General features: G+C 45.2%; 1 protein-coding gene across 1 annotated transcript in view; it reads left to right on the forward strand.

Annotated features, from left to right (window-relative positions):
- Positions 1–291: 291 nt before the first annotated feature.
- The window catches only part of EXOC4 (exocyst complex component 4), a 395,535-nt gene continuing 375,008 nt past the window's right edge, over positions 292–20,818 (forward strand). The window contains exons 1-3 of the mRNA XM_066592136.1: positions 292–408; positions 6,591–6,780; positions 9,181–9,375. Coding sequence (XP_066448233.1) covers positions 341–408; positions 6,591–6,780; positions 9,181–9,375 — 453 coding nt within the window. The 5' untranslated portion in view covers positions 292–340. The remainder of the gene's footprint in view (positions 409–6,590; positions 6,781–9,180; positions 9,376–20,818) is intronic.

The raw sequence follows: 20,818 nt of genomic DNA on the forward strand, positions 1-20,818 counted from the left end.
TATGCACACATATATAAGGCACACAGTCACAGCCATGTACACACACTGTAGAGCCGGTCTCCAGCACTCGTCGCTCACACGTCTGCATTTCCTTCTCTACAGGACGAGCTGTTTATAACAGGGCTACACACGTTTCCTGCAGCGGCAGAGCCTGACTCCTTTCACACACGTGACAGATCACATGTTCATGACATCATCAAAGGTCCTTTAGCAGTGCGCGCTGTTCTGTCCCCTCTTCTAGCCGGGTGTACACGGATATCATTGGCTGCGGAGCTTCCTGCGCATGCGCATTGCAATACAGTGCTTGTTGTGGGCAGAGAGGAGGAAGCAGAACGTGAAGATGTCCGGATACAGGGGCCAGATGGGCAAGAGCAAAGACCCCTCGGGGTTACTGATCTCTGTCATTAGGTGGGTGATGTCCCCTCCTCGTACGCGCATGGCAGAGGCCAAAGTGTACACGGGACGTGGGTGTGTGATCAGGCTACACTACTTGTCACTGTCAGCTCTGTGTGACCCTGCAGACAGGATTATTGGTGTCATCCCTGTCCCCACTGCGCCTCTGCTGCTGTATATAGGACTGACCCAGTCCCTCTATGTTCTGCGACCAATCTTGTGTGAATGCTGTATGGCGCTGCCACCTCCTCTGTGCCCGCAGCCACCTCCCCTGTGCCTACAACCCAGTGCTGCCACCTCCCCTGTGCCCACAGCCACCTCCCCTGCGCCCGCAGCCCAGTGTTGCCACCTCCCCTGCGCCCGGAGCCCAGTGTTGCCCCCTCCCCTGCGCCCGCAGCCCAGTGTTGCCCCCTCCCCTGCGCCCACAGCCCAGTGTTGCCCCCTCCCCTGCGCCCGCAGCCCAGTGCTGCCACCTCCCCTGTGCCTGCCGTGCTGTACTCCACCACTCCTATTTCTAAAGCCACAGGATAGCCTATCGGTGTGCGATCCCTGGCAGTCCAACTTTCAGGACCCCCCCCCCCCCTTGGTCAGCCATGGCTGTGCCTGGTGTAGCAGCTCGCCCCAGTCCAGTGCTGGCCTCAGCTGCTGCTACAGACGACCCTGTAATCAGTGAAGGTGAATGCAAGCTCTGCAGCGCCCCCCTTGTGCTGAAGGCAGGCTCCTGCTGGCTGAAACCCCCTTCCCTACTCAAGCATTGATAGCCTATCTGTGTTCCAGTCCTGGAGTGACTCACATTTCGGCTAGTTATCCTCTGCCAACAGGATAGGGGATACTTGGTGATGGGTGGGGTCAGAGCACTGGGGACACCATTGATCCAGAGAAATTACCCCAAACTTTTGACGGTGTTGGTTGTGCATGTGTGCCACTGTGCCAGTCTCTGTGCCAGTGGGATCGTTCGAGATATCTGAGCTAGGATATGTTCACATGTAGCGGGTAATGAAGTGGAAATCATAGCTTTTTGCACCATTTTCCGCTAGGTGGAAAGTATCCTGAAAGCACTTGCCAATTCCCAGGGGTCCCATTGAAGTGAATGGTGCCATGGTGTGCATGCCCAACCACTGCTGTCAACTCAGGGACACACAAGGGGCAATTTTTCTGCACCAGTGAGGGTCACAGCACTTGGACCCCAACAATTGACTAGGTACCCACTATCCTCTGGACAGGTGATAACTTGCTATCTTGGGAATACCCCTCTAAGCTCGTAGCCTAATTTGGTATCTAATGATGTGTATGGGGGGGGGGGGGATCAACTCCTCACTACAAAAGCCATAACTTCATCTTTCTATCAACACAGCCATCTGAGGGCCTGTCTGTTGCAGGATGAGTTGTGTAAGTGGGGAACTTGTCCGTGTGATCCTGTAATACTTCTTTCTTGCAGTGTATTATAACAGCTGCCCTACATTTTAAAGGCATGGTGAGCCTGGAGCCCACAGGGGGGGAGTGACTCTGTTAACCACTTAGATGCTGTGTTCAGCATTGACCTCAACATCTAATCTTCTGTTTAACCCATATCTCCAAGTCTGGATGTTAGTACAGGGAATGCCAGCTGTGTAATACAGATGGTACCCACAAGTTGTGGCACAGGCACAGCTTCTGAGCCCACACTATCGCTGTGCTGTAGCATTACAGCAGCTTTCAATAACTATATAGCGGCCATAACATAATACTTTTATGGCAATAAGGGGTTAAGAGACTGTCAGCTACTTCGGACCCTATAAGCTAAGCGTGCACCTATGTAGTCCACTCGAAGGCTTTGGCAGCAGGTTTGACCGCTAACACTAAGGGAATGATGGAGAAGGTAAGTATAAAACTTACACCCCTGGTCAGTAAGTCAGCTCCTATGGGAGTCTATAAGCTTAGCGTAGAGGGCTCAGAGTAGCCGCGTGTCTCTTTAAGGCCTCTTTCACATGAGCGTCATTTCGAAGCTAAGCTAGCTGCACTATAAAATCGCGATCATTGGAGCAGTAAATCGCATGAGCAAAGAATAGCTGCGACCAAGTCGCAGGTATTATTCACGGTTTTTCTGTTCATTCACATGGCTGGCTGCAGTAAAATAACGCCAGCCCCCCCGAAATCCCTCGGTCCGCAGAACTACAATTTAATCACTTTAAATGCCTCACTACAGCCGCCTGTCATTGTTTAACAGCGCTAGTCGCTGCTATACTCCGTCCCTTTCCCTTTTTCTGACTACTCCCATAGGAGTCTATGGAGCCTCCTGCGTTGTGTGGTCCAAAGATAGGACAAGACATATCTCTTTGCCTGCAGGAGTCTATAGGAAACCATTGTTTCTAATGGTTGCAATTTTTTGGCGGCTCTACTTGGCGTCAAAGTAACACTCTTGTGAAAGAGGTCTAAGGGTGCATTCACATGGCTGACAATATTGTATGAGTTTTTTCTGCTGCGAGATGCCCAAAAAAACAACCCAATTTGCGCCTGAGAATGTTGGGTGCCCCACTGTTGCCCCTGTCAATGCCTAAGGCCACTATCGCACACACTGGTTTTTTTTACTGCGATTAGCACTGTGTCCCGAATGCTGCGCTAACTGCGGTACAATGCTCCCATTGATTTTAATGGGGCTTCTCAGATATGTGCTCAAACGCGGCCCCTCTAACACTGCGATTTTCAAGCATTGTCAATTTTTTTTTTTTTGCGTTTATCGCACCTCATCATCCATTGCAAGGATGGGGTGCGTTAAGAAGCGCTGTCCACCGCTGTTCCATGCGTTAAACGCCGCTTGAAATCCCAGTAAAAATGCAGCGCCTTCATGCGGTATTTCCTGAAGGCGTGTGTGAGCGTGGCCTAAGGTCTTGTAAAGGTTCTCTGTACGGATAACAGCAGCCATGGCGCCTTCTTACTTCTACACTGATGTACGCAGCGCTCCGGAGGCTGGTCCTCGCCGACCTCTAACGAGAGTCCGGAAGAAAGCTGAATCCACAGGAAATTGTCCACATGGACAGGATGTTCCGAAATATCTTCTCAGCGCTTCTGAGAGACAGCAGTGAGCGTCGTGTGCAGGGTGCTTTGTTCTAATGGCTGACTCTAATTATGTTGTATGTAACAATAAAATGACCACCACATGCGAACGGCCAGTTCTACTACTTCACATGTACAAGCAGGTAGGGCGATGGGCCTAAAACTAAAAACACTCATTTTTTTTCCTTCTAATTTTCTGGATTTTAATGTTAGTTTTCTTGTTTATTTGCTGAACGAGCTAAATAATTCCGTAACATTTTGTACTTAAGAGAATTGCTTGCACAACAATTCCTAAATATTTGAATTGCATGGGATGGTTTCTGATAATCGGTACATGTTAACCCTTTGCAATCCAACTTTGTATTCAGTGTTTCCTAGGGGGCTTTCTCTTTCTGCCATTATACAAGGCGCCATCTGCTGGCTAGAGCCAGTACTGCTGTTTGGGACATGCTGGAGAGGCCCCCGACAACAGAGAGGCAAGTAATATAGAGAAAGAATACCCTGTCGGACGTCTTCCAACATCAGAGCTGTACAGCCTTTAATTAGAATGTCTTTAGACGTCAGACAGTGGATTGGAAAGGGTTAAAGGGATCCTGTTGAGACCTATTGGGCCAGTAATCCACCAGCCCACTGTTTTGTAGTAGGGTTTAGCTCTCTACAAATGTCTCTGTTACTAGCGGCCGTCTGAGCATTATCTAGAAAAGGGAGTTATAACGTACCAGAGATACGTCCAGGACTCTTCTCTACCAGCAGCGGCGTACACGTGTGCGTGAGCCTGATGCTGGTCACAGAGAGCTAAACCCCGCTACATAACAGCAAGCTGGTGGCCCTGAAGATGCTGACGGGTTTCTTTTTAAGGAATTGTTGTGCAAGCATGTGACTTGCTGTATGTGAAAGAACGTGGTTCAAAGTAATAAACACATGAAGGATGGGCTTCAACCCTCTCCCCATCTGTCATCACAGCCCCCTCCTGTAGTGTCCTCTCCATCGGTCATCTCCTCCGCAGACACCCTCTGCCCCCATACTGTCCTCTCCAGACCTTCTCCAGTTCTGCTATGTTAAATGAGTTTTCTAAGACGTAAAAAAGAAAATGATAGCGGCATACAATCCTGTATAATGAATACTCGTGTGTTCCGGTGGCTCCCCACCCAGCAGGCGGCTACGTGCCGTTTATTGGGCACATGACCAGTCCGCCAGTCAGAGTCTTCAGCAGGGATTCTTTCATAGCCGCTGAAGCCTGTGACCGTCCACCGCCTGTTCCGCCTAAGTCCGTGCGATGAGTGCTGGTGCCGGAGCAAAGGATGGGGAGCTGCCGGATTAGATGAGTCCCCCCACACCCACACACACACAATTTTTGTTTTAATGACCCAAAACAACCCCTTAACATGGAGACGCACGCATACACTGACTGGATCTAGTAGTGTTTTAGCCATTTAAAGTAAAAACAGATGGGTAATTGCTGCGGGAGTGGCTTCTGCACACCTACTAATCAGTGTTTTGTAAGCATGCGGCTAGCCCAGTACCGCAGCAGTTGTCCTTGTACTGAAAGTGGCAGAACCGCAGCTGGATACGGTCAGTTTGTTCCCACTTTGTCCTTCCTCTTGTAAATCCACTCGAGACCTTTCCCAACTGAGCTGACTAGAATGGACTTGCTCCGGATAGATCCTACCACCAGCAGCTCCATTCGAGTGGGCACAATCATGAAGTGTCAAGAATGAAAGACCTGCCAGGAGCAACTCCATTCTAAAAGCTGCCTCCTCCCAGCTGGCTTCTGCTGCCAGTTTTCCAGCCCAGTATCGGCCCATACTCAGGGGCAGGGCTAATATTGATTTTGCGATTCAGAGGAAGCGTGCGGCATTAAAGTGGCAAATTAATTTGATTAATTGCCCAGCCCTACTAGCAGATGTTTAATGCACAGTACATACATATGGGTATACAGCATAAGCTTCTGATTGGCTGCAGCTATCACTAGAGGAGGCATCGGAGCTTTCTGCATACTGTAGTGTTATTGAGTTCCATATACACTGAATAGACTCATCTAGTAGCATGTTGGACCTTCATTGACCTTCAGAACTGCAGAAATTCATTGTGGCATCCATCCACACTTAACATAGAGAACCGACGGTGTGCCAAGAAAACATTTCCCAGATCGGTACTCTACCTCCACCAGCTTGACCTGTTGACACCTGTCAGGAAGTGGTCATTGATTCATGCTGCTTGTACCAAATTCTGACTATCCCATTAGCATGGTCCAACAGAAGTCTGGCTTCATCTGACCACGTGATGTTTGTCCACTTCTCACTGATTGAATTTTTGCCCACTGGAGCATTGTCCTGCTTCTCTTACATAACAATGGTCCTCAAACTGGTGTTCTGCCGTTCTAGGCCATCGGTGCTAAGGAATGATGAGTTGTGCATTCAGACGCTTCAGTAAGAGGACCAGTTTTACTATTGGGCTGCAGTTTCTTGACTCTGCATCATCAGAACAATTCTTGACACCCTTCTCTAAACCCCTTTTGATAATGGGTTATCTTGTGGACAAGGACCCCTTTTGCTAGGTGTTTTTCCTTGATCCCACCATTCTCATTATACTCTCAACACTGTTACATGAGAAAATGCCATAAAGCCATGAAATGAGCAATGTGAATTGTATAGCATGAGCCATATTCTGTAAATATGTAACATATTGAGGAATACAACATTACTTGGGATTGTATATAATTAGAAGAAAAGTCGGGACCCTCTAAAAATGTCCGGGCATAGATGGATAGATAGAAAGTAGTGGAATTCTACTTGCTCCCAACTGCAGTGTCCTTCCATCCTTCATGATGACCAGCATATAGTGGATTGTAAAAGCATCTGTACAAGTAGCCGATGGTTATTCTTCTCCATTCCCATAACATATGCACACTTGGCTGAACATGCGTGTGTTTTCCATGAGGAGTGAGGAATAAGCCATTGCCACAGGAAACAAACTATTAGACCTGTTGAAATCCAACATCTAATATACATTGGATAGGCTACTGGTCTCGCCAAGGCTTGCAGATTCAGTGTACTAGCGTGTATATTGGCACAGTATGTACTAAACCAACATGGCTCATATGGAAGTGATCTGCATCTAGTGCTTTTCTCATAAAGCCCACCTAACTCTGGTTTGTTTTCCAGGACCCTTTCAACTAGCGATGATGTGGAAGATAGAGAAACGGAGAGGGGGCGTTTGGAGGCAGCGTATGAAAGCTGTGATAAAGACCTGGATAAGAAGATTGAGCAGCACTTTACAGAGCTTACTACCGCCATACGCACCTACCAGAACATAACCGAGCGGATTACCAACTCCCGCAATAAGATCAAGCAGGTCAGTCACCCGTTCTAAGGACACCTATTTCTGATGGTGTCTGTGCTTCAGAAAAGTGGAGGCAAAACAGCTGTTATATAGCATACTTTAACCCTTTCCAATCCACTGTCTGACGTCTGAAGACATTCTGATTAAAGGCTGCACAGCTCCGATGTCGGAAGACGTCCGACAGGGTATTCTTACTGTATATTACTGGCCGCTTTATTGTTGGGGGCCTCTCCAGCATGTCCCATACTGCAGTGCTGCCTCTAGCCAGCAGATGGCGCCATTGTAAAATGGCAGAAAGAGAAAGCCCCCTAGGAAACCCTGAATCCAAAATTGGATTGCAAAGGGTTAAAGACTATTACAGCACAATAAGGTTGCTGCAAAATCCACGGCCTAGCAGGTGCCATCAGGGAATATACCATCTTGTGCTTAAGAAATCACTGTTGCAGATATGCATCAGCCTTCATGTATCAATGTACATCACAGCATGCTCTAGCTGGAGAATACCATGTATATCCTGGTTATATATTGGATTTATAGCTCTATATACAGTTGGCTGTTAGCGTGGAGGTCTCTAGGGCTGACGGGTGTATAACAGGTGGGATAACTTATTACTCTGGTCAGACACTGAGATTGTTCCCATTGTTGCCATATCTAACTTGGCTGTTCTCTCTTCTCTGCAATCACCATTTACATGCTAGAATTAGGCAGTTATGGGACTTCTCAGAACCATCTAAACTGTCAGCTGGGAATTGGCCACCCCAGCCATACTATTACTACTCGGTATTTGTCAGACGCAGGGCTGATACAGGAGATATGTGACGCGATTGATTCCATATTTGTTACTGGACCTCAATAATCCTGTGCTTGCCCACATAGAAATGAATGACTCAAAGTGTCTGCCAGGGTTCAGCATTTTAACGCTTTCAAGACCGAGAGTTTGGGGTTTTTTTTCTTATTCCAAGAGCTTATTTATTTTTCCTTTGGCAAGCCTTATTAGGGCTTGATGTATAGCGTGATTAGTTGTATTTTTTTTTCATTTAGGCCGCCTGCAGACGAGCGGGTCGGATCTGGCGGCGAGAATTCTCGCCGCGGGAACCGACCTGAGCGCCTGCAGAGACGAGCGCGTACTCACATGCGCCCGGCGGCCCCAGCTCTTTCATGTGCCGGCTGCCGGGCAGCCGGCGCATGCGCAGACCGGAGCCGGCGGCTGGGTGAGTGACGTTTCTGTGCGAGGCTCTGCGAGCCCCGCACAAAAATAGGACATGCCGCGGTTTGTTTGCCGTGCGACATTTCGCACAGCCAAACCGCGGCCGTCTGCATAGGAGTGCGTATTGTAATGCACTCCTATGCAGGCTTTTAGTGGCGGAAATCCCGCGGGAAATGCCGCCGCGGGATTTCCGCCCGTGTGCAGGCAGCCTTAGTGTACCATATAATATACAAAAAACTTTTAACAAATTTTCGAAGGGATAGAAATCTAAAAAGAGGAAAAATATGTCCCTGATCACTTTTTATTCCAATTTTTTGGGGGAGCCGAGGTGCAAAAAAAGTAGCTTGGGCATAACTTTATTTTATTTTTTTTCTTATGGCCTTCAGTATATATATTGTGATATTTTAATATGTATATGTACTTTATAAAATCTTTTTTTTTTTCTTTTGCACTTCTTTTTTTCATTAAGTTTTGAACTTGTGATGAATTGATTGTTCGTGCTATATACTTCATTGGTGCAGCACATAGTAATTCTTAGTGTTCCCTATGAAGCTCTTGATGGGCATCTATGCATGGAAGCCTTCAGTAGGCTCTTGGCTGCCATGCTAGCCCATAGCCACCCCCCCCCCTCCCCCCATCACGTTGTCGGAAGTACTGATGGCAGTGCTGGAAGGGGTCCCCCCTCCCACTAAACAACTAAACGCCTGATGACAGGTTCCCTTTAAAGGGGTTTTACCAGAATTTCAAGTTCTTCCCAATCCACAGTGATGAGACCCCAACCAATCTCGAGTCCCATGTGATCACTCTATCACTACTTCCCTAGCAGTGATGTCACTCTGAATGGACCGCTGGCCGCACTTGCGCAGGTTAGCGCTACATTAATTTCTGGAGTGAGTGCCACTTGGGTATCTCGGCAGTCCATTGTAAGTGAATGGAGCACTGGTCATTCAGTCTTCTCTTCAATGCAGGGGGTGCAGTAACTCTGCAGTGAGGAGGATGGGGTACATGGGACCCCCATGGATAAGCAAGATATTTCCCATTTTCTGGATAGGGTAAAACTTGAAATTCTTGTACATTCCCCTGTAAGGACTAATAATAAGACAAATCATTACGATATAACCTAAAATGTTGAAATGGTTCAATTAAGTTACGTGCTATCTGTAGTGATATTCTCCCTTGTGACAGTTTTAATGATTTCCTGCCAGGTTAAAGAGAACCTTTTGTCCTGCAAGATGCTTCTTCATTGCAAACGTGATGAGTTAAGAAAGTTGTGGATTGAGGGGATTGAACACAAGCATGTCTTGAATCTCTTGGATGAAATTGAGAATATCAAGCAAGTGCCCCAGAAACTGGAACAATGCATGGCTAGTAAGCACTACCTAAACGCCACCGACATGCTGGTAAGAACTGGGATCTACTAATGCCTTTTATTACAACACTGATTGTTTTATGCTAATTATTCAAGGTGAAGAAAATGATTGTGTAACGGACATGAATGTGCGCCTTGTTATAAGGTGTCCGGTGTAAGAGGTGACGTAAAATGGCAAGAGTTACTATTCCAAATGATTGAGATTGCTTGTGTAAATCTGCTACATTTATGGATGTTTTACATGGTATGGTGCGGTTAGGGGGGGGGGGGGTGCTCGTGATTTTATTTGAGGATTATGGGGAGGGGATGGTGATATGAATATAAGAGGAAGAGGGCTGCCATGTATTGTCTGTCTTTTTTTTGTTTTTTATTTTATACACCGTGTATAAGTGATATCTCCTTCTCTATTTAGAGCTCTAAATAATATATCTGTGTGTATGTACTTATACTGTTATTGGTGGTGTACATTAATAAAGAAACATTTATAGAAATAAAGTAATACTTTACATTTAGAGATGAGCGAGTATACTCGATAAGGCAAACTCCTCGAGCGAGTAGTGCCTTATGCGAGTACCTGCCCGCTCGTCTCTAAAGATTCGGGTGCCAGCAGGGGGCGGGGAGCGGCCGGGGATAGCAGGGAGGAACGGAGGGAAGATCTCTCTCTCCCTCTCTCCCCCCCACTTCCCCCTGCTCACCGTCGCAACTCACCTGTCACCCGCGCCGGCAGCCGAATCTTTAGAGACGAGCGGGCAGGTACTCGAATAAGGCACTACTCGCTCGAGTAGTTCGCCTTATCGAGTATGCTCGCTCATCTCTATTTACATTGCTACTAGACTACCCAGAAAGCTGACATAATGCAGTTGTTCCAAACTACAAGGTGACTGATCATGAAGCTTGGATAGTTGTTAAAGGGGTTGGCCGGTAGTGCCTAAACATATCATTGACTGGTATTTTCTATGTTATGCTGCTTTGTGACAATTTTCAGCCCTTCATAGACTTGCAGTGCCCCACAAAGATGGGATATTCCAGCAGGATAGTGCACCGTGCCATTGGGCCCAACTTGTCCAGAATTGGTTCAAGGAGCATTCTAAAGAGTTCTTATGAATGATGTAGCCTGCATGTTTACGTGAATCTAACCTTTATGGGAAGTGGTGGAGAGGTCCATTCACACCCAAGATCCTGCAACTGCAAATACTACCCATGGCTACCTTGAAGGCATGGGCTCAACGTCCCTCCATACATCTTGCAAGCACTTGTGGAATCGATGCCACGTTGAGTTGCTGCACTTCACCAGGCTAGAGGGGGTCCTGCAGATATTGGTTCCTGTCCCATGACTTTTGTCACATTAGTGTACTATTTCACACTAATGCTTAATCCTACTAATGTCCAACACTTTCTTACTGTTTGTGGTAGGGGGTTGTTTGTAGATGAGCTGCTTGGTACAAATGACTGAACACCATCTTTAAGATGGTAGTATGGGGGGCTCACCCAGTAGACCGACCGAAATCTTCTACTTGTTCGTCAGATACACGCACACAATTGTGGGCAGGGACCTGGGTACAGAGCTCCTGAGTGTGGCAGAGTATCATAGCAGCTAGTACCATCTCCTGGGGCTGAGATCAGGACGAACTGATACTTACAGATAGAACCTGCAGGCGGGTAAATCTGCTAAAAAATGCATCATTCAGGTGGTCAGAATAACCGTTGTTCCACTGTATTAGGAGTCCACAACCATTTCTGGTCTGTTGGCTACGTTGTCGTACTGAACCACTCCTAAGGGCCATAGTAAAACCTAAAGGGTATAAACATCTGAGACATTTATGGTGTATCAGAAGTATATGCTGTAAGTGTGTTTTATAGGTGCATGTTCCACTTTCCGGATTCTCACCTATTGGGAGAATGGGTGTCATCACCCATTCTCATCACCCGTTAAACGCTGTGAAACGCAGTAGGATGCAGTCTAAAATGCCATGGTTACGGTGAGAGTGGCCTTAGACTACCATTTATACTGAAAGCCACCAAGGCTTCACAGCATTGCACAATCCTCTGTCATAGACAGGATCCTGGGCTATAAAGCTAGCATATCAGCGTGTGTATGTGTTTTATTTATTCATTTTTCTAATCAAAATTGTTTCAAACCCCTTGGTGACATGCAATAAATATGTTATAGCATTGGTACCATGCAAACTCGTAAGTTGACATTGTGGTGCCCTGGCTGTAACTGATATCTAGGTTCCTGCTGCCATTGCCAGGATCAGAGCTAGCTGCTATCAAGGCTACTTCTCCATAAATGCCGACCACGGCAGTTACGGGATTTATAGAGGGAGGGGACTCTCTTCTTCACCCTTGTGATCTCATTGCGGTGCACCAATGTGTGCCATGGCAGCTGAAGGTCAAATCTTAGCCTTCTGGTGTGCCAAATAAGGTGGCGTATTAGGCCCTAGCAGAGGCTTAACTATCAGTGAAAAAGTAAGTTAGACATAATATACTGCACAATGTACGTAATGCAGTATATTATGTAAACAATCAGATGATCAGCACCTCATTTACCCCTGTGGGACAAATAATTGGATAGGTCACCAGTTGAACAAAAATGCAGAAAACACCCTTAATTGGAGAACTGCTGCAAATATTACCGTAATCTTATATTGCAGGTTCCGTTTTCCCTGTTGCCTAATTTGCAGTAGAATTAACCATTTGGATTTCTCCCACATTTGTATTTGGTCCTTTTTTAAATTTGTTATCATTAACTTTGGGGTGTTCAAACTAAACTGGACACGAATAACCCACCGGACAGACTAGTCATCTTATGTCTGCATCTATTCCTAAATTTTAATGTTAACCTGGCTGATTCCATTACTTCCAATGTTGGTCGAGTCTACGAGCCCCATGCTAGCTGCTGCTGTATGTATGGGTTAACGGTGAGTTTATGTTGCGGAGCTGAAATCCTCTGATGTACACCTCTGGCAGCCCGCACATTGTGGCTTAGCTCCGGGTTCATTAATTGACACAACTCTTAAGTTTGCTGCATCACCTTTGGCGCAGTCATCTCTTTATATTCCGTTCACATTAATTGAAGTAATTTTGCCACTGAAGCGTGTTTCAGACCTCTGCATTTAAATTGAAATTTTAATTCCCTTATTGTCTGCGAGAGACGGCTGAAGATGGCTTGTTGCAGGTTTCATTATCACTCGGAACACTCCAGCTGCTGCTTCTAATGTACAATGACTGATTAATGCCAGCAAGAATTATTAAAAGAAGAATGGCAGCTTTTTCCCAGTAGGACGGGGTAAACATGAAGTAGTATTTTGACAGCTTTATGGAGCCGGTTTTTACCCTCCGTCTGCTGTAGTTCAGTGGAATTATAGCAGACGTTCGGTTTTATGTGCAAACTATTACAAGAGGCAGAAGCAAACAAAGCCAATGTTTTGTGATTCCGCCTATTGTCAGCGTCTAGTTTGATTGTAAGGATCCACAATTGATTTTGAACGGAAATAAGTAATTTAAAAAACCGTAAAGGAAAACTTCAGCGTTGCTCAGCAGTTTCCGCAGGTAAACAGAAGCAGTTGTTTCCAATTTTTTTTTACTTTTTTCCCCAGAAATCAATAGCACATGTGACGATAATAATAACGGTTAGAATACATATTCTTACCGAAAAATGAATTTCTCCACTTATTAGACAACCCCACCCCCCTTCCTTTTTAACTGATCACTTGCCATATCCACTGGTAATATCCATCTTCAGTGAAGCCGTTTTCCTGCGTGCGACACTTGATGACAACGGCTCATTGATTTTTATTGGGCCACTCACACCGTTTGTGAGTTGTGGTGTGTGTTTGTTTTTTTTGTTTTTTTGTCGTGTTTATTACTTGCACTAAAAAAAAAAATGACAGCATGTTCTATCTTGGTGCACATACACGCCGAGATAGTGAATCGGGATAGGCAGCACGCAGCAAGTACGCAACTCATTGAGTATTTGCTGTGTAGTCTGCGCGGTACACCTGCACACATGGTCATTAGGCCACTTAGACATGCGCTAGGCAAAACACAGCGATTTCGATTGCAGCATCTTGCCGCAATTTTGCTTTCGTTTCCGCGGTCGACAGTAGGTTTTGGCGCATCCCATCTTTTAATGGATGACAAGGTGTGCTAAACGCAGAAAAATAGAGCAGACCGTGATCCAAAATTGCTGTGTTCTAAAACGCCACGTTCGCGTGCATGTCTGTGAGGCCTCATTCAAAACAATAGGAGCTTTTTACTGCGTCGTTCAAAGCGCCGCGGTAAAAAGCGCTTGTATGAGAGTGCCCTAATGGCTCATTTAGATGGGCAATTTGCAATGAAAAAAGTGCTGATCAATTAAATCGCCACTTGTCGTCTATCTGGCCTTTTACATGGGCAATCGGACAATATTGAGGGACAAATGTTGGTTAATGTGCTTGTTCGTCCTGCATAGAGAATCATCAGTGTAGGCAGCACATCCTCTGTTCACATGGGGATATGTGCAGCCAACAATTATATATATATATATATATATATATATATATATAATCAACTGCACAAAAGTTGCCATCATGCAACAAATGATGGTTCACTTGTTTGTCAACTGATCGGGGCTTTATGTGGGCTGATGGGCAAACAAGCATACGTGCTAATGTTTGTACCCAATTTTCGGCCCGTGTAAAAGTGCTATTACCTGGTAGACATAATATACATTGCTTATCACTGTATATGTGGCTTCTAAGGTATAGTAGGCAGATGCAGTGCAGAAAATCAGTGAGTGATATTTTATCTAGTCAGTACTGCAGTATGGGACATGCTGGAGAGGCCCCCCGACAACAGAGCGGCCAGTAATCTACAGTAAGAATACCCTGGAGGACGTCTTCCGACATCGGAGCTGTACAACCTTCAATCAGAATGTCTTTAGACATCAGACAGTGGATTGGAAAGGGTTAAAGGCGCTTTCACTTGGCCAAGAAAATTGCACGAGATTCGTGCGTTGCGAGACGCATGAATATGAACCCCATTCTTTTGAATGTGGTCATACACATGAGCTTCTACCACCGCATCGCTGTGCAGGAAAAAATTGCAGCATGTCCTGATTTTGGGTGTTCCCTCGAAACGCATCACCCATTGTTTTCAATGGGTTCAGTGAAACCTCGCACATTTGGAGCGCGTTATCGGGCTGAGTTTCAAAGACGAGGAGCGCTAAATGCTCAAAAATAGGTCAGACCACTCAAAAAGCACCGTGTTCAAGCAGCTGTGTGAGAGGCTCCATCGAAAACCGCTTTCAGCACAGCACTAAATGCTGTAAAAAACTGTATGTGAGGAAGGCCTAAGACAGATGAGCAAATGTTAGTGCTTCTATTAAGTGCTTTCATTACCTAATCCCAGAGCTGAATCCACAGCAACACTGCTCTGTGGTGCTGTATTATGTCCCCCATGCTGCTGGCTCTGAGGGTGTTTTATTGACAGGGGAGCAGGATCTCCTCTTCTCTGCATGCAGTGTATGGGATACATCATAGAAGCCCGTCTCCACCGACCAGCTCAGGGAAAAGTAAAAAGAAATGAAGCCTTCCAAAGGCATGACTAGTGATAAAGTCCAGATACAGCTCTTGTAATGGCCTGAGATGGTGCTACTCATGTACATACACATGACTGCTTATTCTAAGAAGTTTCCCAAAATGTCAGGTATGCTTTAATGCATAATATGAAAGCGCTGGAAATGTCCTGTTATTTCTTTTAACTAATACTAAGACTATTTTGTCCATTATAGTGCTAAGTAATCAATTATAATTATGCATGAAATTCTCTAATCCTTTTGAGAGCTAGAAAGTTTGCTGAAGTCTCTTCTAATTATGTATGTGAACAGTAACACCATTGACAAGGTATTCTTGTACCTATGTGTCTAATTGCAGACCCCTACCCTTTCTTTGCCCCCGTCTTCTCCTAGGTTGCCTTCATTTGCATTCATACATACTTGAACACCCCCCCCCCCCCCCGCCCCACGAAACCATTCGCCCTTTTGCTTAATTCAGCATCGCACAGTATTTCCCCAGAGCATGATCACCCAAGTGTTAGCTCATCTCATAAAGGGTTTTTTTTTCATCTGAATGAATTCCGATTAATTAAAAAAGAGTAGTTAGCGATGTCTGATATGGTAGTTGTGGGTATCGTTTCTGTGATGACCCTTTCACCACCAGATGGGCTCCGTCGTAATTGTGCAAGGTTAATACGGTTTGCTGCTGAAGTGGTGAGACAGAAGATTCTCTTATTGCCTAGTTTTAATTTGTGCTCTCCTGATTGCTCTATAAAGCCCCGCTATGCAATTTAGTAGAGAGTGAGGTGATCACAAGTTTGACTTTCATGACGTAATCGCAGGAACTTCTGTGTTATGCAAATTGGAATTGTTTCTGATTTACTTTTATCTGTTTCTTTGCTTAGCTGTTTTATCTTATAGTTACAATATTGTACATATTGTTACATTATAAACCTACAGAGGCTCCTATTTACAGCAGTTAGGGCACTTAGTTTCCCTTTTTATTTCACTCTAAACCCTGCGGGTACAACTGGTCGTGATCAAGAACCGCCGAAATGGGGGAGGCATCTCACACATTTAGTTAAGCCACGATGGGGTCATATAATGGACTTCCTTCACTCCTAGGGGAGGAGGAATCATTTTGTTTCTAAAATGATAAGAATATACTGTATATGGTATGTATAAGGCTGGGTTCACACTGGGCGGATTTGCCGCGGTAATTCCGTGCGGAATTTCGCTCCGGCAAATCCGCATGCAGCCGCTAATCCCGAGAGTAGCCAGCCATGTGGGCGAGATTTCTCAGAAATCTCGTCCACACGGGACGGCAAATCCGTTGCGGCGCGGATTTGTCGACCGCAGCATGCCCTTTTTTTTTTTTCAGCTGCGGCCGTGCTCTCCTCTATGGGAGCGCCGGCCGCAGTGGAAGAACGAGCGGCCAGGTCGCTTTAAAGCCGCCGCGGGTTTTGCAGCAGCGGTTCTCCCGGCGAAAATCTTGCGGTTTTTCGCTGTGGCCAAACCGCAAGATTTCTGCCGAGAATACGCCCTGTGAGAACCCAGCCTAAGCGAGTGCATGCATATATTTACTTTGTTTCATTGCTTCTAGTTTTAAGATATCTGCTTGTGTTTAGTGAATAGAACCGCTCTTTGTTTACATTTAAGAGGCAACACTTGTCCATACTAGCTAATTTTATTCCAGATGCATTTATTTTTTTCTTTAAAGGGTATTTTTTGATGGAATGACTATCGATCCTGTGCTCTCACACCTGAGTGATGGTTATTCAGTGACTGGAGGTGGAGCGCACTGGAGATCTCTTCCGGCCACCCGCCTCCATCCATAGTGAACAGGCAGTTGTTAAAAGATAAGTAACTGCCTGTTTATCCTGAGCGAGAAGTTCAGTTTAAAGTGAGCTGAAATGAAGCAATTAGCAACTAATCGGTGATTTCTCGCTCAGTACCATGTCGGGTGCCGTTCTTTATTGAGCAGTTCGGTCAAATATAAGCCCGTGTAAAAGTACCCTTGTGGCCCTTTTACACACTGCATGACTTCTCGGGTGCAGACGCTTGACAGGTCGTCCCATGGACAAGCATCACTGACTCAATAGAGGTGAAGCGGACCGGGAATCGTTTCAGCCAACCTGCCTCCATTCACAGTAAAGGGGCAGAGTTGTCCATAAGTGATATGGCCTGTTTACACGGGCCGATCTGTCGTCCTGTCTTCTGCATGCAGAAACTGAACAACGAACGAGAAGCGAACAAATGATTGTTCAGATTCCTGCTGGATGCGGAATCTGGATGATTTATCGGACTGTATTAGAGGGCCCATATGGTGCTTTTACACGGTATCACTACATGTAAAAGTACCCCACGTCTGCACCCGGTTATGGGTGACTTTCCACTTGGACTTGTTTTGAAACCTCTCTCCCAATGCAGCGGAGATAAGTGTGTGCGTATTAACAGTGGCAACCGCTGTCCTTTTTAATAATTTTTATTTTTGTCTTTTAACCACGGTCATTTTCAGACACTAACACTAATAAAGGATGGACCTTGCCTTGGAAATGGTCCTTAATTTTATTTGCATAAACTAAGCCCATGAAATATGAGCTGTGATTTATGGAGAAAGACTGGCCAATTTACTGATGATTTACATTAGAAAACTAGCATCTTGGATGTGATTGCTGTTTATAAGTGTATCCAAGGTCAGTACAAGGTAATGGCACATCCTCGCATTTACCATGTTCACAAATCAAATGTGCTGCTTGCATATGCCAAGACCCCCCCCCCCCCTTCCCCACACACACACACAGGATTAGTTTATAATAAGCGATAATCAGTCTGTTAGCCATACTTTTGCAAATGGAGAAATTCATCATCGCCTTTTCTCTTTTATGGGGTCTCTCCTCATTAAAATATATCAATCAATGAATGCATTATACACTTCACTCTAGATAAAGTTAGCAAAGTTTTGTTATGTAAATGTTTCCTTTCAGTGATACTATTTTACTTGTCTGTAACGTTTTACTGGTGTTCATAAAGCACAGCTATGTACCTCCATCATGTATTGGCGATGGTCCTGCACGCTATCCTGCCGGGGCCTCCATGAACACATAGAATTCTGTTTTTCACAGCTAATGCCAAGTGTGCCCAGTAGCGTGCCCCCTCGCTGACGAGCGCTTGTAATTTCACAACTACTGTCACTTTCACCTTTGCGGCTGCGAACAAGTACTATATCTGTTAGGCCGGCTGCACAGGGTTGAGTCAGATTCCGCATGTGGAAATGTGTAGCGGAATCTGTCTCTGACCCCGGTTGGCGACCCTGCGTTCCTGACATTTCTTTACTACGGATGGCTGTGGATACTCGCCATCAGTCATGCGCGGTATAGATTTTTTTTTTTTCTTCAAATATTTGTTTTTCCTGTGCTGTTGCTAGGCGATGACGTGGGTACCTGCAGCCTCAGGCAGGTCTCATGCGGGCAGTTTTCAATTTTGGAATTCACGATCGTCACCAACGCGGATGATATGTGGTATTTTGCGCCTATTGAAAAAGTAGAACATTCGCATATCACTTAGATGGGCAGATAACCATTGCGATTTCCATGAGCGGATTAAAAATCGCAGCATGTTTTAATTTTGTGCAGACTCCACGCGGACAGCTTCCATTGAAGTCAATGGCAGCCGTCCGACCCGCAACCCATCCACAATTGACATACAGATATTTAAAAAGAAAATCTGTACTGCGCATGATCGACGGCAAGTGTCTTCAGTCATCTGTTGTAAAGAAATGACAGGTACGTGGGGTTGCCTGCTCGACTCACCCGAGAGAGATGTACAGTGACTGTGGAGTGAAAAAAAAGCACAGACCTGCCATTTAAGAGTATTGTTCCAAGTGGCAGCCCACTAATCTTATCCAGCTAGTAGGAATGGCTAATGATCCATTTACACTGAAAGATGATTGCTCAAAAATCGCTCAAACGACAGGTTGAGTGACAGTTTTGAGCGATCATCTTTGCATAAACGTTTAGGTAGCTAAATAGCTACTTAAGAGTTGTTGCAGGTGGAGCGAGGCACCGCAGACAGTTCTGAGAACAGCAGCTGCTTTGTTCGTGCAAACAGCTGCTTTGTTCTCGAAGCTGTCAGCTGCTATCCCGCTGAGCTGATAGCGCCAAGAATAGGAGCTGCTTTGTTTTTGGAGCCATCGCTGAGAGCTCTGTGCGGGATACCAGCTGAAAGATTGCTATCAGCTGGCATCTCGCTGAGAACTCAGCACAGCGCTGACAAGGCTTATCGCTGATTTTTACCTTTTTTTAAAGCTATGAAGGAATAGTGCATGATAGCAGCGTGTTTAGACACAACAATTATCGCTCAAAAGACGGTTTTCGAGCTAATTTTGAGCGATAACTGTTGTGTCTAAACGGGCCTTAACTCCATTCTCTGTATTCTTGGGTGAAGAGCAGTGAAACTGGCAATGCATCATGGTAAGTGTAGTTTCTAGCTACTGAACTAGGGCCACATGTCCAGCATCCTCTCCCCACCAACAGCTCCGCTTGTTAAACCCAAGTGGGAGGTGACACCGCTCGCAAGAAAGAGTCTTTAAAGGTATTTTAGAAAGATTTTAAATCTGTTTCAAAGCACTTTACGTAACCTTGGATTGCTCCGTGTTGATAATTGATTGGGGTTCAACCCTTTAACATTGTCATAGAAGTGATTGTACAGGATAAGAAAACCATAGGTGGTTTCTTTCAGAAGCCGCGCCGCACCTGTCCATGGCTACTCTGGTCTTACATTGAAGGTAATGGGGATGAAATGCAATACCACACAACCTGAGCAGGTGAGCCCGGTGCATGGAAGAAAACAGCCGTGTTTTCTAATTTTGCACATTGCCTTTAATGAAAATGTTAAGAAAATGGAACCTAATGGAGAGGGGGAAGATTTTGAGGTCTATGAATGTTGGGTCTGTGGACGGTTTGGTCTTGCTGGTAACTTTTCCATAGGAAACGTGGACAATGGCTTATGGAAGCTTCACATTATAGTAAGTAGTACTATATACTAGAATTGAAGCGTCCAATTCTATTTTCCTTGTAAGTTACTTTAATCCTAATGCTGCAACGTTTGCTGTCTATTGGAGATTGCATTGCAGTGATGGAGTGTGACTAAAATATTGATAACCAATCTTTAGGAAAGGGACTCCCAGCACCTCCACCAATCAGCTGCTGTGACAAGCCGCAGCTTTCGGGTAACCGCTGCACCTTCTACTGATGTGGCATCGCATTCATTGGTCACACGTCTCTATATGCTGCTCAGTCCTGTTCAAGTGAGTGAGGTTAAGCCTCAATACCAGGCACTGCAACTGTGCCCGCAGACTCGTCAAACAGCTGATTGGCAGGCCTGCTGGTAGTCATTCCTTCACCAATCTGATACTAATGACTTCTCTTAAGATTTAGGTTCTGGAGAACTCCTGTTAATCACATGCAGTCCAATCAGAGAATTATGTAGCCCTTTGGTGTGACCAGGACTAAACTTTTATAGACCTAAAACTATAGCCCAAAGTTTGGAGTGAACATATTTCAAACTATTCCCTAAAAGCTCTGTTAGAAAAAACAATTTCCAGCCTAAAGTAGCCCTATGAATAGAGAATAATAGTGCAAGCAAATGACCGTATCTAATAAATGCATCAACTGGAACATTTGTTTATAATTTTATGCCAAATGTTCTTTTTCCACTCATTTTGCCCTGATTGCTTTACAACAATGCCAGAATGTTAATAAAGATAATTAGCCTTTTGTCTAAACCGTTTCCATATTGACGCAGAATATAAATTATAGTTTAAAGCCTTTTCTCTAGTTTGAAGCAGAATGTATTTTTTTTTTTTTCATCCTGCTTTCTATACTTGACTTTATGAATGTTAAAATCATAATTAAAAATGGATAAAGATGTATAAACA

Source organism: Eleutherodactylus coqui, chromosome 2 (assembly GCF_035609145.1).
Source record: "Eleutherodactylus coqui strain aEleCoq1 chromosome 2, aEleCoq1.hap1, whole genome shotgun sequence".
NCBI lineage: Eukaryota > Metazoa > Chordata > Amphibia > Anura > Eleutherodactylidae > Eleutherodactylus > Eleutherodactylus coqui.